This window comes from Lycium ferocissimum, chromosome 12 (assembly GCF_029784015.1).
Source record: "Lycium ferocissimum isolate CSIRO_LF1 chromosome 12, AGI_CSIRO_Lferr_CH_V1, whole genome shotgun sequence".
Taxonomy (NCBI): Eukaryota; Viridiplantae; Streptophyta; class Magnoliopsida; order Solanales; family Solanaceae; genus Lycium; species Lycium ferocissimum.
Window position 1 is genome coordinate 38,305,761 of NC_081353.1, and position 17,653 is coordinate 38,323,413.

Sequence of the window (17,653 nt, forward strand, 5' to 3'; positions counted from 1 at the left end):
CTCCATTAAGACATTATATCTCAAGATGAGGGGAACTTTCAGAAAGTCCAATAGAAGAAACTAACATATAACATTGAGGGACATCCCGAATTGACTTTTCATCTTACATTAGCTGCTCATAGAAGACTCCTCACTAGAGAGAGACTGATTTATTGGGTATCACCAACGACACTGACTGTCCTTTATGTTCTTATGAGGATGAAACCATAGAGCATTTGTTTTTGCAATGCCCTTTCTCTTCTGTAGTTTGGAGTAAACTTTTAAGGTGGCTAGGGAGGACACGACCAGTACTTGATTGGTAAGGAGAGATGCAAACTATCGTAGCTTGTGCTAAAGGTAATTCTGCAGATGCTATGGTTTACATGACTACTTTTGCAGCATGTGTATACCACATCTGGCATGATAGGAACTCGAGAGTTTTTCAGAAGAAGAGCAGGACTTCAGCATTTATTATTAGACTGACTATCCAGAAAGTCATAGCGCGTGGACTCAATCACCAGAAGCTTAACAGGAAGATGGTGGAGCTGAACTTCTATGCATACAAGGGGGGACCACGTGTACTATTAGGGATGCTTAAGCACCCACCAACTTTAGGGGAAACTCGAATAGTTATGTTCAAATCCGTTAAATATTGAACATAAAGGATACATTAGCACCTACAGATAAAGACGAGTATTGGGTGCTTTGGTTGAGACGCCGATTTTGGTTTTCAAGGTCATGGGTTCGATTCCATTTTGAGCAACATCACTCTTTTCCGAACTCTTTTATTTTTAGCCAGTGTGATCTGACAAGTGATCCCATAAAATTCAGTCTTTTTCTTTCTATTACTACACTCCCATATTTTGATCATTTTCATTCAATAATTTCCTTTCTTAATGTTGCACTCCCGCTTAAAAGCATTGATTTTTCTCAATTCTACACTTTTAAATAGCCTATAAATTTTACACTAAATGCATAGGGCCACTGTATGCATAGGGCCAACATGAAGCCATAGTTGAGATTATAGAGTTTTGGGCTTTTCCTTTTGATCAGGAGATTCTCTGTGTTAGCTGTAGAATTGGGGCCTTTTGTCCAAGTGCTACTCTGGGGACAATGAAATTTTATTGAATTTAAATTCATAAGAAATTGAGATTACATTTAAGATATATTAGTCCAAATAAATAAATTATGAATTAATATAATTGGGTTAGTTATTTAAGTCCAATAAATACGGATTTAATGAAAAAGTCCAAATGCGTTGGGCTAGCCCATTTAATTGAGCTGCAAATGATGAGCCCACTTTGCCAAGCCCAAGATAACATCTTATTCTAGAGGCCCACTTTGGTGCCATGTGTCAATGACGTGGCACGCCAAGTCAGACGAAGGAGCCAATAGTATCATGCTGCATGTCAGAATGATGCAGCATGCCTAGTCAAATCAAAGGCAAATGAAGATGTATCGCGTGTATAAGTGACGTATGTTCCGACCAATCAAATATAGTCATGTCAACTTAAATCTGATTGCCCGAAAGGAGTCTGTCCTTATCACAACTCCTCCATCTTACAACTATAATAGGGGCCGGCCTCATAATTCAGAAAAGGGATCAGAATTCAGAGCAAGAAGCCAGAGGGAGCTCGTTGATCAAACGCTACAAGTTTTCTACAAGCTGTAAGCATTCAAGCACTCCTCTACAAGTTTCAATTACCCGAAGATCAAGAACGAAGGCAAATCAAATAGCAAGGCGCTCAAGATCAAAGGCAACGAAGGCAAATTAAATACCAAGGCGTTCAAGATCAAATTCACTTGTTCGTCTAAGAATTATTGTTCGTGGCGGTCATCAAAGTGTTCGTGACGAGTCAATTCAAGTCAAAATCAAATCCATAATCACGATCAAGCTTCAAACCCTTGAATCAAAATACAAGTTCAAGTTCAAGATCAAGACTACCAAATTCAAGATCAAGCTCAAAGGCCCTTGAACTCAAGTATAAGTCAAAAATCAAATCCATCAAATTCAAGATCAAGCTCAAAAGTCCTTGAATTTATATTTGTAAAGAAGAATCAGAGGAATCATAGAGATTGTAACACTCATATTTGAAATCAAATAATAAGATTGTTGCGATATTTTCCTGTCTTGATTATTATTTTCTTGACATGAATTTTATTGTCTACATACTCAATTTTGACTCGTCTGCTTTGTAAATATTATACTTTTGGTAATAAAATTCAAATTAACAATTATACTTTTGGTAATAAAATTCAAATTAACAATTATACTTTTGGTAATATATATATATATATACACGCATTATTTATCATGTATTAGAAAATTAATTTAGGATATGTGCATTATTTTCTTCATGAATACCACAAAAAGTTTAGGATTAGATTATGGTGCATGTACGAATTAGATTCATGCTAGAGGAAATTTATCAATACTTATGTGGTATTTGTTAAAATTTCTTACCCTTTTATGTACTTAATTTAATTTGGTGTTGAAAAATGTATTATTGCAGTTCTAATGAATTTTCAGGTATTTTATCGCAGGGGCGACTCAATGATATATGTGGCCTAAAGCGAAACATCAACAAGAAGCCTTAAGTTTTTCGGTGAGAGAAAAATATTCATATAGTATAATTTTATTTGAAATTAATGTTTCTAGGTTTTGAGATGCAAAATTGTTACAATATTTTGTTTATAATCGATTTCTTCCAATAGTTCGTTTTCAATTGATAATATAGCTAATCCACTGATTTTCTTGAAGAAACCTGTCGTTTTCTCGCCAACTTCTTCTTCTTCTTGAATTTTATTTTATTGTCTAACTTGACCTTATCACCAATTTTCTCATCTACAGTAAGTTTCCCCATATTTTTCGATTGTAGAATTTTTGTTCTTTATTAAAATTTAGCAACGGCTACATTTTGAGATTGTATTCAAGTTTCAATCTTTCTCTTTTTTTGGAGTTTTAAATATCCGGATTCATACTTTCTAGATGACATATTTAAACTTTAAAAAATAACTAAAAAGATAATATATACTATGAAGAAAAAATATAAAAAATAACAAATTTTAAATGCAAAATAATAAAATATAGAACAATCAAACCTGATCCGACAAACATAAAACTTGATATTATTTTCACTGCTTGAGTACTCTTGATGCAACACTAGAATTTGAGAAAAAAATAAATGAATTGGCAATTGACTTTTTTTCAATGAAAAACAAGACTTGAAATCTGGAGGATCGGAGAATGGAGAAAGGCCAAAGTGAAATATAAAAGTAAAAGTGAAGTACAAGTAGAGAGAGAATATATTTATATTAATAAAGGATAAAAATAATGTGGGCCCTGTGATAATGATGATTGTGCATAAATGAAAAAAAAAGAAGCCAATTTCACTTCCGAATTTTTATGAAAATTGTACTTTCAAATTTTTTTTTTTAAATAACAAGTACTACTTACAAGAAAATTTGGACCTCCACATTGATAGGGCCTAAAGCAGCCGCTTGGGTCGTCTTGCCCTTGGGCCAGCCCTGCTTTACCGGATTTTTCAGGATTAAAGTCTTTAGAGAAATTGCTTCTCTTATAATTCGTATACGGTCTTTGTGCTAACTTCTTTGGTGAATCAAGAGTTTTTGCAAAGTGTTAGATTTGGGCATAATTTGTTTCAAGGATCAAAGGGAGAGGTTAAAGATTCAGTTTCTGTTGACGCACGAGATGCACGAGTGGCGCACGAAATGCACCTCCAAAGCTCTTATTTCCCGATATTATAGTTTTGTCCATGCCTTATCTAATGAAAACGATGTTCATTTGTCATTCTTCGATTTGGACATATTCATTGTAGGTTCCTTGTTTTATTTGGATGTAGTATTTTGCGGAGCTGTTATTCGGAGCCGTCGATAGTACATGCATTATTGTTTTATAGTTTCCAGACTCCTCTTTTGCTGCTACTACTCCATTAGGAGGTTGCGTAATTTGTTGGCTACCTTCAGTATAATATAGCTAATAACCAAATGGCAATAAGCAATAAGTTTTGTGTTGTACTGACGAGAATTGAAACTTTGACAATAAACACAAAAGGTGAAAATTTCATTAGTTCGATGTTGACTCATTTTCACCTCGAAATGCTTACTCTTCTGGAACTTGTAAAGTAGTAGACTGACACTTAGGGGGAAATTTTTTTCACAAAGAAATGAGAATTATGAGTGATGAGTTAGTTATAAAGTGATTTCACTCTTCAGCATTTGTTGTGTACTCATACAAGAATTCTGCATACATATGTATATATAATTGTTGCTTGAAAAATGCACATGTGATGCACTAGATGCACGCGAAAAGCACGCATGAGCTAATTTTATTAAATATGAAAATGCATCACCAAGATCCAAATTCAATATTAGAATTTTCAAGGTACTTTTCTTTGAGAGCTTTCTAAGTTTACTAAATTTCAAAACGTTATATGAATATATTATGTGTACTTAAAAATGAATATAAATAAATTAAGAAAAGAACCTAATCCCATTTAAAGCATCCCCGATATGAGGGGTCTTAGTTAAGTTTTTAAATAACCGGATAGGGACAAGCTCGAAATACTCCAAGCGGGAGTTCTCAAAGTCGAGCTAGAGGACAACATAGAAGTGTACATCATCGAGGACAACATAGAAGTGTATGAAGGGAAGAAGAGAAGAAACTCAGAGAGTGTAAGACTTTTAAGATGTCTCCTAATGCTTCAGTCATATTGACCTTTCTTGGTTAAATTGAAATGAACGACTAATTATATTGTAATCACGGATTAAGAAGCTTTAGCAATTTTTGCAAAGAAAATCTTGGGGTAGTAAACTAATTGACATTTATCACTATGTTTGGCCAAGTCAACCTTTTTGGTGTAGGTTCGAATACTTGAAGCCAAGTGGGAGAATTATGTCCTTGTAGACTTATAATTTATTGTTGAATTTTTTTTTTAATATATGGAATTACGTTGTTGTCTCTCCTTTTAATTTTGTTTTAAATTGTAGATGATTATTGGAAACTAACCTTTTGATTCTACACCAAATGTGAAGTTATTATGAAAATTAATTTATTTGAGTGTGACTATCACATGCATAAATTGTTTAAAGTAAAAATATTGATGAGTAAAACATGCTTAAATGTATCAATAAACAGATATGGCATCGAAAAACATCATTGCCTACTTAAATAAGGATGAAAAACTAAACGATGAGAATTATGACACTTGGAGTCAAATTTCGTAAGATGTGGTATATACTCGAAGAGCAAAATGCTCTTGAACGTACTAGCTATGTTTTGATTCGTCCAGAGGAGGGTAACACTGGTCAAAACAGAAGAGATCTTGAAGCTTATAATGCATGAAAAAGAAAATATTTCACTACACGTGAAATTATTGTGAGTTCTGTTGTTGATGATCTCATTTACGAACTATATTACTCATGGCATTTGGGCACACTTACGAGAGACATAACAAAGGTACTATTATGACCCGCATTAGACATATGGATGCTACTGTCACCCGCCTTGAAATATAGGATACTCCCTTCGTCCCATGTTAAAGTGTTGTCTTAATTACTTTCCTTTTTTATCTATCCTAAGAAGAGTGTCTCTTTCTATATTTAGGAAGTTAATAATTCAAACATGAGAAAATGATAAAAAAAAATGCCCCTCTACTTTGAGAAAAGAGCTAAAAATATCCTCCGTTAAAAATTTTGGGTCAAAAATACCCCTCCTGTCATTAAAATTTTCAAATATACCTCTATCTTAATGGAAATCCCTCAAAATAACCCGATTTCATTTTTAAACCTGCTCTATTTAAATCCGACCCAACTACATTGAAAATTCATATGCGACCAACTTGCTCCCGAGTCCTACATCTAGAGCCACTAGGCATAGGAGCGGGTAACCCATATGAATTTTTTATTTAGTTGGGTCGGATTTAAATGGAGCGGGTTTAAAAATGAAATCGAGTTATTTTGGGAATTTCCATTAAGACAAAGGTATATTTGAAAACTTTAATGACGGGAGCGGTATTTTTAACCCAAATTTATAGTGAAGGATATTTTAGTCCTTTTTCCAAAGTAGAGGCGGTATTTTGGACCCTTTTCCCTTCAAACATTCCATACACGATAAGTTTAAAATCACAAGATTTAAATGATATTTTAATATATTATAAATACTTTTAATTTAATTTAGGTTAATTTAGAACCACGAGATTACAAAAACCCTCTTATTATTTTTTAAATTTGATGCTCAATCGCACGTAAATTAAAATGGAGATGATACAAAGTAAAAGTCAAAGGCGGCATCAAAAACCTTTTTTTGTCCATCCAACTTTTTTATTAGATAACTCCATAGCCGCAATAAACCAAATTTACAGCCATTTCTCTGAACCTCAAAAAAAGACCTAGAAATTTGCATAGTTCTAAAAACCTCAAGGGAAAAAGGGTATTGAAAATTTGCAACTATTGATTTAGCAGCTATTAAAGTTTAGATTTTTATTTAGTGCTTTGTATTTGAGTTTTCTTGAAGATGGAAAACGGTGAAATCCCAGAGAATGCTCCTGAACGTATGTATATTCTTTATTTCAAGCTTTAATCATTTTTTTTAGCTTGGATTTGATTGTTTCAGCATCTATATTATCTGTTGTTTCCTTATACTTCGATTATAGTAAAAAAAAAAAAAATTCAATTTACGTGACATCATTTGACTTGATACAGAGTTTAAGTAAAAAGAAAGAACTTTTGAAATTTGTGATCCAAAATAAGTCTTGAATTTAAATTATTTCTAAATATAGAAAGGTAATATTTGTTTTGGGACAAATCAAAAAAGAAAGTGTGCTTCATAAATTGGGACAGAGGGAGTATTATTTAGTTGTAGTTACTGTTTTCTAAATAATGCTGTGTTATTCTATCTCTAGTATTTTGCCGTGGCTTCTTTACTTTTGTTATTTGTTTTCCGTACTGCTTTGATATGCTTTTCTATGAGCCGTGGGTCTATTGGAGACGGCCTCTATACTTCCCAAGGTAGGGGTAAGGTCTGCTTATACACTACCCACCCCAGACCCCACATTGTGGGATTACGTTGGGTATGTTGTTGGATTTGATTGTTTAAGTTTATAGTTCTGTTTTCCCTAATTGGTTTATTTTGTTTGTTTGTTTATTCAGATTGCCCAGGTCCACAATCTGAAACAGCAGGGAAAGGTGATGCTTGTCAAGGATGCCCCAATCAAGAAATTTGTGCTACTGCTCCTAAAGGACCTGACCCGGGTAATTTCTTGTTCCTAAGTTTTTCCATCACTGTTTTTCTGTTTATTTCGTGCATGATATGATTTTGTGGGATGCTATTTTGAGCTTGTTTTTCTTACCTTTGAAATATTGGGTGTAAATTTTGTGACTTTAAGATGTTGTAAAGTTCTTTTTTTCCTTCTCTTTTTTGCTGTTCCTGAGCTTGTGTATAGTATACTCCCAACATTACATACAACAAGAACAACATACCCAGTGTAGTCCCACAAGTGGGGTCTGGGGAGTGTAGGATGTACGCAAACCTTACCCCTGGCTTTATGGGGTAGAGAGGCTGTTTTCGATAGGCCCTCGGCTCAAAAGGAGTTGATCTAATAATTCTATCGCACAAAGTTTAGGCAGATAATAAGAAGGAAACATCTATTTTTTTCCTTTTGATGAATTTGAACCCGAGTCTTGTCCCAAGGCTTAGTTCAAGTGGTGAAGGTTGTGGGACTTGTGACTTAGGTCACAGTTCGAGCCCTGTGCATGCGAACTAAACCAGGTATTTAAGTGGAGAAGGGCAGAGGGTGAACCCATTATCTCCGAGTTTTGAAGGTTGCAGTTAGTCCTAAGGGTTGACGCTAGAAGGATTTTTCAGTCAATTAAAAATTTGAACGCTAGATTCAACTGATCTTCATTATAGCTTCATACCCTTGGATACTATCATTGTTGTCCTTTTGATGTATTCTCTGTTCAAGTAACTGATTGGTGATGAAGTCATTACTTGATAATGTGAATTGGATTTTTGAGTTCAGATTGTCACTCTCTATGGGACGCTTGACAGACTCTTCAGTAGGATTAAAATGTTCCCAGCTATTTTCTCTTTGTGACTCGCCGTATAGTTTTCTATGATATATATTAATGCCCTCAAGTCTGCACATGTCACAATGATGACCTACTCGTGACACAATTTCCGAAAAAGTAGAAAAAATTCACCTGTTATTACCAATATGTTTGTTTCAAATGATAATAAAGAAACATCCCTATGTTCCAATTAGTTTTACATTATGAAAATTCCAAGAGCTTCTGTCTTCTAGAATAGGGAATATATGCATTTGGTATTGCTTAATACTACTGCTTTCTTTTAATAACATGACACTCAAACTAAGTTAGTGAAACAAAATGGGGGGACTATTGTGTAACTATTTGCAATTTCATTATATATGAAGCACTAGTAGCAGTAGGAGTGCTCTTGTCACCAAAGTACAAGATAAGAATGACCTATCAATAAAAAGAGAGAAGAAAAAAGTACAAGAACGTACCTAGATACGTCACTGTTGGGCGCTTAATGTTCGGAAAGCTAGTCTTTTCCCAGTAATTACCATTCATATTTGTTATTTATGTCATTACATCTTCTTGGTGTCTTTGGCTATAACCATGCTCATAAAGTACCTAAAGTCACAAAGGATGGATGCTTAAATTCGTTTCAGTTGATCTTAATGAAATCATTAACTCAGGAGCGAGTTTAAAAATTTAAACCATTACTAGGGAATGATTACAAGGAAGAAAAGAGAAGTTTTAACTTTAACAGAAAGTTCATTGAAAGACATAAACTTAGAATGCCATATGTTAAGAGGAAGAAAGAGATATACAGAGCTTGAAAGTGCATGTTTTGCGATTGATTGGTAGGATGGGAGTTTTTAGTCTGTGCAGCAGGAAGTCAGCTTAAGAAGAAGTTGAACGAAAGTCTATTTTGTTCTTCTTTTCTCAAGAATCTTTGATGGGGAATGAGCATCAATAAAATTATACTGTTCTGCCATGACTCATTTTTGTTAATCCAAAAAAGAGAGACAGAGGATCATCTTCACCACAAACAAATGTGCTAACATTCACACTGTAGAATGCCTAAATGAAATCAAGCACTTCTCCGGCAGGGCATCTATCTTCCGTTTCGATTACCGTTTTTAATTTTAAAACTATTGTTTTGGTATGTGAACTTTGATTTGATGATTTCATATAGATATGGGAAACTCAAGTAGCTCTTTATTGTGTATATAATATTGCAGAGAGTGACAAAATATATATTGTATCGAGCGGTAAAGGAAATTTTGGGTATTATTGACTGAGTTTTCTAAAATGATAAAGTGGTCGATAGTGTAAGACTAACTAGATTGTGTAGTTTACCAAGTTGGGACATTTTTGTGTTCCAATACATGCAGGTTTTCCCAATTGCTTAATTTGTTTTACCTGTGGTAGCATGATTGGCTTATTTATCAATGTTATACACATGACGCTCATATTCCACGTTTTTGTATTTATGATTTCGTGCAGACTTGGTTGCAATAGTCGAGAGAATGGCAACTGTGAAGCACAAAATACTAGTTTTATCTGGCAAAGGTGGAGTTGGTAAGAGTACGTTTTCAGCTCAACTTGCTTTTGCATTGGCAGCTATGGATTTTCAAGTAGGTCTCCTCGACATTGATATCTGTGGGCCCAGCATCCCAAAGATGCTTGGTCTCGAAGGACAAGAGATTCACCAGAGTAACATTGGATGGTCCCCTGTTTATGTCGAGTCTAACCTTGGGGTCATGTCAATTGGTTTCATGCTGCCCAACCCTGATGAAGCTGTCATATGGAGAGGACCCCGCAAGAACGGTCTAATTAAGCAATTTCTCAAAGAAGTTTATTGGGGAGAGCTTGATTTTCTTGTGGTTGATGCTCCACCTGGGACCTCCGATGAGCATATTTCGATCGTTCAATTCCTCCAAGCAACTGGAATAGATGGCGCAGTCATAGTCACAACCCCACAACAGGTATCTTTAATAGACGTTAGGAAAGAAGTTAGTTTTTGCAAGAAAGTCGGGGTGGAGGTTCTTGGTGTTGTTGAGAACATGAGTGGTCTTTCCCAGCCGCTTTCGGAATTCAAATTCATGAGAACGTCAGAGACTGGTGAGCAGAAAGACATGACCGAGTGGGCCATGTCTTATATGAAAGAAAAAGCCCCAGAAATGCTAAACTTGATTGCCTTAACTGACGTTTTTGATAGCAGTGGTGGAGGTGCTGCGAAGATGTGCAGTGATATGGGTGTTCCTTTTTTGGGGAAAGTACCACTTGATCCTCAGCTATGTAAAGCAGCTGAAGAAGGAAGATCATGCTTTGTAGATGATAAATGTCGTGCAAGTGCCCCTGCACTCAAGATGCTTATAGAGAAGATGTTGGCTCAGAAAAATATCTCAGCAGAGAATGGAGCATAATATATATTGCCTTTTTAAGGCTTTCTGTACTTTTTCTCTGATTAAGTTCCCGGGGGTACTTGTGACCCAACATTTTGTTCGTAAGGTAGCTTTTGTCACTAGATATGGATTGTATTATAAAGTTTCTACGTTCTAGTGACTTTTATACGATGATCATTTTGTCAAACGGACACGTTTTTTCCCAGTGAAAGAGATTTAGTCTGTTTGTATGATGATAACCAGATGTTATCTCCTGCGAGTATGAGATCTCTTAACGAGTTCAGGTCCCATGAAATTTTCTTTTCTGTTCCGTTTGCCCTCAACCTGATAAACTGCATGTGGTTGCTGATTGCTATGCAGTTACTCTTTGGAACAAACTGGTGGTACTCACAGCCAATTAAGCCAAACTGAAGTAGCAACCCATGTGACCTTGTGCATAATTTACCTGTTATCTGTGCTGGTAGTTAGAATTATTTTAATATTTGTGCTAGTGCGAGGTAACAAATATTCGGTAGATTAGTTGTGCGTGCAAGTTAGTCCAACCATCAATGTTATTTAAAAAAGGCATGTGATCTTGTAGAGAAGAGTTCCTATGTCACACCTAGCCAAGAACACTAGGTTGCTGGCGTGTATGAGTGTACTGTGTTCAATTGTCTATTCCTTTCTTATTTTATTTTTCTTTTGGCTGCTTGGTGCAAATTACCGCATCATTTATTTGTTGAACCATCAGTTGGTATATAGTTTAATAGATTTTCGTCTTCTTTTTAGTCTCTTATTGCATGCTAGACTAGATTTTAGTAGATTTTCATATACCATTTCGCTCGGAAAAAAATCGTATTGTTCCATCACAGGACTCATTAAAATTACAACATACCTAGTAAAATCCCACAAAAGTGAAATTTTGGAGGATAGAGCGTACGCAGATCTCACCCTTACCTTGGTAAAGAGGCTGTATTCGGTAGATTCTCGGCACAAGGACAGGCAAATACTCATTAAAATAGTCCTTTAAATATATATTCATCTTTAAGCAGTTTTAGGCCTTTAAGTTTGTTGCCTCTATCAAATATTTAACAAACTTATATTGTTAAGTTTAATAAGAACTGTGAAAAACAAAAATAAATAGATTGGACAGAGATAAAAAGTACTAACTTATGGTAAGCTTAAAGGATCAAACTGTGCATGAATACACTTTAACGGACTATTTTAGACATATTCCAAACATAACAGACCATTTTTGTCATTTTCGCAAAGTTATTAGTACATGACTTATCCTACGTTGTTCAAAAGCTGTTCCTTAATTATCTCCTACAAATAGCGGCAACTGGTGCTTACTTTAAATCAGCAACTAATCTTTGTTTCAACAAACATCCAAATTCTTGCAATTGCTTACGACTGAATCTTCGTGCCACGTGTCCCATTTCTGTGAGTGAGTTTGTTTATCTCTGCTATGCCTACAACCTGTTTGATTATATGCTCCAAAGATAGTTGCATCAGCAAATTTGTACTCTTTCTTTCTTTATTAACTAAGGTTAAAACATAAATCGATTCCCAGAAGGGAAAAACAACAACAACAACAACAACAACCCAGTGAAATCCCACAACGTGAGGCCCGTGGGAGGAAAGTGTCGCAGACCGACTCCTACCAAGGTAGGACGGCTGTTTCGCCCCCCCCCCCCAGAAGGGAAAAACACAGGCACAAAAAAAAAAAGAATCTGAACTTGGAGAATTTATTGTCCTTATATCAATTGCTGAGGATATGCTTCCTCCCAATGTGTAGAATCATGTTGTAGTTCTGTTCTTTATCTTCATTTGGAATGTAAGAAGAGAATTAGGAGCTGTTAATTGCAAATTTTACATTTCAATTATGGTAATTAAGAAGAAGAGCCTTGACGTAACTGGTAAAGTTGTTTTCATGTGACCGGGAGGTCGCGAGTTTGAGCCGTGAAAACGGCCTCTTGCAGGAATGCAGGGTAAGGCTGCGTACATTAGACCCTTGTAGTCAGGTCCTTCCCTGGACCCCGCGCATAGCGGGAGCTTAGTGCACTGGGCTTCCTTACCCTTAATTATGGTAATTAAGAAGGGGAGCCTTAGCGTAACTGGTAAAGTTGCTGCCATGTGACTAGGAGGTCACGGGTTCGAGCCGTGAAAATAGCTTCTTGTAGAAATGCAAGGTAAGACTACGTACAATAGACCCTTGTGGTCCGGCTCTTCTTTGGACCCTGCGCATAGCAGGAGCTTATTGCACCGGTCTGCCCTGCCCTTAATTATGGTAATTAACTTAATTACCATTGTCACTCATTCGGTATTGCATTTCTGAAAATGATTTAGTTTTTGTTCATCTTCACAGTCCTACCGCGTAAGATGAGATGAAATCTGTATTGAGATTCAAAGAAAACCTCATACCGGTACGCGGGCTGGTTTTGTCTGGTACATCTCCTCCACTCTTTGCACCTGGACATCTGCTTCAACATCTGCACTGTTACTCCGGTGCAGCAATCCAGTGGAAGAATGAGAGAGTACCGATCCAATGTAATGATCTGCTCAATGAGTTCACAACTTACTGCTATGGAAGGGATCTTCCCAGGGCCATGAACGCATTGAGTTCCTTGCAAACTCACAAGATTTGGGCTGATGCTGTTACCTACTCGGAACTCATTAAGTGTTGCTTGGCCCGTGGGGCAGTTGAACAAGGTAAACGGGTCCACCAACATGTGTTCTCGAATGGTTATGAGCCTAAAACATTCCTTGTTAACACGCTTATGAACATGTACGTGAAGTTTAACATGTTGGATGAAGCGAAAGTTTTGTTTGATAGAATGCCCGAGAGAAATGTTGTCTCCTGGACTACCATGATAGCTGCCTACTCTAGCGCTAAGATGAATTACAAGGCTTTGGAGTTTTTGATCTTCATGTTGAGAGATGGCGTGAGACCTAATATGTTTACGTATTCTTCTGTTCTGAGAGCTTGTGATGACCTATCCAATCTTAGGCAGCTCCACTGCAGCATACTTAAAGTTGGTCTGGAGTCTGATGTATTTGTCCGAAGTGCTCTTATCGACGTTTACTCAAAAATGGGTCAACTCGAGTGTGCAATGTGCACGTTTAACGAGATGGTGACTGGGGATCTTGTTGTCTGGAACTCCATTATTGGTGGATTTGCTCAAAACAGTGATGGGGATGAAGCTTTGACTCTCTTTAAAAGGATGAAAAGAGCTAGATTCTCAGCTGATCAGTCAACTTTAACAAGTGTTCTTAGAGCTTGTACTAGTTTGGCACTTTTAGAAGTGGGAAGGCAAGTGCATGTTCATATACTCAAGTTCCAGCGGGACCTAATCCTTAACAACGCACTTTTAGACATGTATTGCAAGTGTGGGAGTTTGGAAGATGCGCACCAAATATTTACTCAGATGGTAGAGAAAGACGTGATCTCCTGGAGCACGATGATTATAGGCTACGCGCAGAATGGTTTCAGCAGAAAAGCACTGGAATTATTCGAAGAGATGAAAGTCTCGAGGATCAAACCAAACTACATAACTGTTCTTGGAGTTTTATTTGCTTGCAGTCATGCAGGACTGGTAGAAGATGGGCAATATTACTTCCACTCGATGAAGAAGCTCTTTGGTATTGATCCAGGAAGAGAACACTACGGTTGCATGGTTGATCTTCTTGGAAGATCTGGGAAGCTAGATGAAGCGGTGAAACTAATCCGTGAAATGGAATGTGAACCAGATGCAGTAACATGGAGAACGTTGCTCGGTGCCTGCAGAGTACATCGAAACATGGATTTAGCTGAGTACGCTGCCAAACAAATTATAAAACTGGATCCAAGTGATGCGGGAACTTACATATTACTATCTAACATATATGCGCACACTCAAAAATGGGAAGACGTTGTGGACTTAAGAAAGTCCATGAAGGAAAGAGGAGTGAAGAAGGAACCGGGATGCAGCTGGATTGAAGTAAATAAACAGATCCATGCTTTTATAATGGGAGACAACTCCCATCCACAAATAGAGGAAATTAACAAAGAGCTAAATCAGATTATTTGGAGATTAAAGGAGGTGGGATATGTTCCAGACACAAACTTTGTCTTACAAGATGTTGAAGGTGAACAGATGGAAGACTCGCTTCTGTACCACAGTGAGAAAATAGCTGTTGCCTTTGGTGTAATGAGCCTGTCTAGAGAGAAGACCATTAGAATCAGGAAAAATCTCAGGATCTGTGGAGATTGTCATTTATTCGCGAAACTTTTGGCACACATAGAGCGTCGAAGCATTGTCATAAGAGATCCAATCCGGTACCATCATTTTCAGGATGGTGGTTGTTCTTGCGGAGATTATTGGTAGTGGGGAATGGATTTCAGTTGAGTATGATAAGCTACCTAGTTAATTTTCTTTCGATAGACTTATAAGCTTCACTATCTACATTAAACACATCATACTCACTTCCTCCCATGTTTTATCTGTGTCTCTGGCAGATTTAGTAACATTTGCAGAAGTAGTAGCAATGATGAAGCAGAAAGTACTGGGTTCATAAGAGTGCACTCTTTGCTCAACTTGCATGTGCATTGACAGCTATGAGGTTCGAGGTTGGCTGTTAGAATTACTAAAGACACCCCTGAAGGTATGTTGCTTCTGAGAAAATTCCCAAGTTTAAGAAAATGCATCTATTAGTTGGACTGTTCAGGGATCTATTGAAAATTTCATCCTTCTTCAAATTTCAAAAAAAAAAAAAAAAAAAAAAAAAAAATATCAAAAGAGACTGTTCTTCAATTTTCAGATTGCCGAGGTCCCCTATTTGAGATCTGCTAGAACTTTGATGCTTGTCAAGAAGTGCAAGTCAAAAGATCTGTGCAACTGCATTAAATAGCCCTGATCCAGGTCCTCTCTTATTCCAATCTTTCCCTAGCCTTTAAATAAACCACCTAATCTATACACAAAAGAATGTAAAATTGGAAAAGCTGAATTTTTTTAACTGGCATTTGCTTTGACTTACTTCTTTAACCTCAAAACCAGACTACTTACTCTAAAGGTTCTCAAAAAGTGGGATGACAAAGATGGTATTCTAGTACAACACTGATTATATTGGATAATTACACAGCTGCCACGTTTTGAGGACCGGCATATGTAATGTACTTCCAACAGTTTCTTTATCTACAAAGTAATTATGGCACACGTAACTTTGGTTCACTAGATGCTTCATTAAAGTTATATATGTGGTTTAATCCTATAACGGTCCATTTACGAACTGTGTGGTCTAATTTGTAGTTGGGTTAAGAGTTATAGGCTTCATTTGTTTATATAGGAAACTTTGTACTCATTTTCCAAATGTTAGCTTCTTATGGTTTTCTTGCAGATTTAGGGGCAATCTTGGAAATAGCAAACTGTGAAGCATGAACTGGTTATATCTGTCAAGGAAACGATCGATAAGAGTACATCCTCTATGTGACTGGCATTTTAATTGACAACTAAGGTTATCCATTTCGGTCTCCTTAATATTTTGATGTTTGTGGCCCAAGAGTCTGCAATTAGCTTGGTCTAGAAGGACAGGAGATTTACCAGAGTGATCCGGTTTGTTTCTGCTGTCTATATTTAGCCTAATGTGGGGACCACAGTTTCATGATCAGAAACCTAGATGGCGCTGTAATGTGACACAAGAATGGTCTAATTAAGTTCGTTCCTTGAGTTTAGTTCATCGCGTAAAGCTTGATTTCTTGCAGCTGAGGCACGAGGTTGGACCACAGATTACCATATTAAATTGTGCAATTCCTCCAAGCAACTGGAATAAACGGTGCAGTTGTATGCCCCTGGAAAATGTATTTCTTACAGACTTGAGGGTATAGTTTCTGCAAGAGATTTGGCATGAAGGTTCTTGATACTGTCTAGAACTGATTCAATAATATATGAACTCATAAAAGTCCTGTTATTGTTGCCCCAGAGCTTTGATTCAGCCGTTCGAATAAAGTTCATGATGTGTTGATTTGGCGCATGTCACAAGTTCCAGTTTTGCACCATGCTCAAAAGCATGGTATTTAAGTGAAGAAAGGCAGAAGAAGGGTGGAGGCGTGGATCATTATGTATCAAGTTCGGAATTGTGCTCTGCTGACCTTTGGAAGTTTTTAGGCTATGCAACAACAATAACAACAACATATCCAATGTAATACCACAAGTGGGGTCCGGAGAGGGTAAAGTGTACACAGACCTTACCACTACCTTTGTGGGGTAGAGATTTTTAGGCTATGAAAAACCAAAATCTTGTTATTGCTGCTCTAGTGGTATTTAAATCTAATCTAGATGGGCATGGTTGGTATCCGGCAACCAATTATTGTCTACATTTTATAGTCGATATTGGAGAATCTAGAATTATTACTTGAAATAAATATGTTTTGCCGGATTAGTAATGGAAGGGACATTTGATACGTTCTATTCATAAATTTATAGAACAATTAGTTGTGACAATTGTATAATGTGCTTCACATGACTAGTATAATCCAATTTCTGACATTTGTATGACGTGCTTCACAACATTGATTTCAACTCTAATATTGTGAGGGTATTTATTCAAACTATCATGTATCTCCCTCTTAAATGTCTTAAATAATAAGCTACTAATTGGAACAGTAAGGATAGATTTAAAAAAAAATGATTTATTGATTTAAAGTCAAATACTTTAAAGCAAAATCAGCTTGTTAAAACGATTAATATTTGGGATTCGATGTAGTAATTATACTATTAGGGCTCGTTTGGTGCGAGGGATAAGGATCAATAATTTCGGAATTAAATATGAGATGAGTTTATCCCACGTTTGGCTGGGATAAAATCGCTAAGATAATTAATCCCGGGATTAGTTATCCTAGGATTGTAGTGTTATTTTATCCCTATGCGCGGGTGGAATAACTAATCCCATGATAAGTAATTCTGGATAACTTGTTTCCAACCAAACGACCCCTTAGTAACTTATCAATTATTCCTTTCGTCCCAATTTATGTGATGTAGTTTGATTGATTTTAGTCTAAGAAATAAAGGAAGATTTTTGAATCTTGTGATCTAAAATAAGCCAAAGATATTTGTGTGGTTATAGATCATCACGTTAAGCGTAAAAGGTAATGTTTAAAGTTAAATTGTTGCCAAATAAAAAAATGTATCATTTTTTTTTTACTGACTAAAAAGAAAAATGTGTCATATCAATTAGGACAGTGGGGGTAGCACAGTGGT

The 17,653-nt window shown here is 36.4% G+C and overlaps 2 protein-coding genes across 5 annotated transcripts; both read left to right on the plus strand.

Annotated features, from left to right (window-relative positions):
* The first annotated feature begins 6,316 nt into the window (after positions 1-6,316).
* Positions 6,317-10,734, plus strand: LOC132041173 (cytosolic Fe-S cluster assembly factor NBP35). The gene is made up of 3 exons (XM_059431993.1): positions 6,317-6,551; positions 7,150-7,251; positions 9,538-10,734. The coding sequence occupies exons 1-3, from the start codon at positions 6,515-6,517 to the stop codon at positions 10,458-10,460; spliced, it is 1,062 nt and encodes a 353-aa protein (XP_059287976.1). The 5' UTR covers positions 6,317-6,514; the 3' UTR covers positions 10,461-10,734.
* An 896-nt stretch (positions 10,735-11,630) lies between these two features.
* LOC132039748 (pentatricopeptide repeat-containing protein At2g03880, mitochondrial) lies at positions 11,631-16,951 on the plus strand. 4 transcript variants are annotated; one of them, XM_059430268.1, is made up of 5 exons: positions 11,631-11,865; positions 12,787-14,801; positions 14,917-15,062; positions 15,219-15,319; positions 15,795-16,951. In XM_059430268.1, the coding sequence occupies exon 2, from the start codon at positions 12,806-12,808 to the stop codon at positions 14,783-14,785; it is 1,980 nt and encodes a 659-aa protein (XP_059286251.1). In that variant the 5' UTR covers positions 11,631-11,865; positions 12,787-12,805; the 3' UTR covers positions 14,786-14,801; positions 14,917-15,062; positions 15,219-15,319; positions 15,795-16,951. The 4 variants fall into 4 exon arrangements, with proteins under 4 accessions (XP_059286251.1, XP_059286250.1, XP_059286253.1 ...); XM_059430267.1 differs by having other exon boundaries at positions 11,632-11,861; XM_059430269.1 differs by lacking the exon at positions 11,631-11,865 and adding an exon at positions 12,122-12,708.
* The last annotated feature ends 702 nt before the right edge of the window (positions 16,952-17,653 follow it).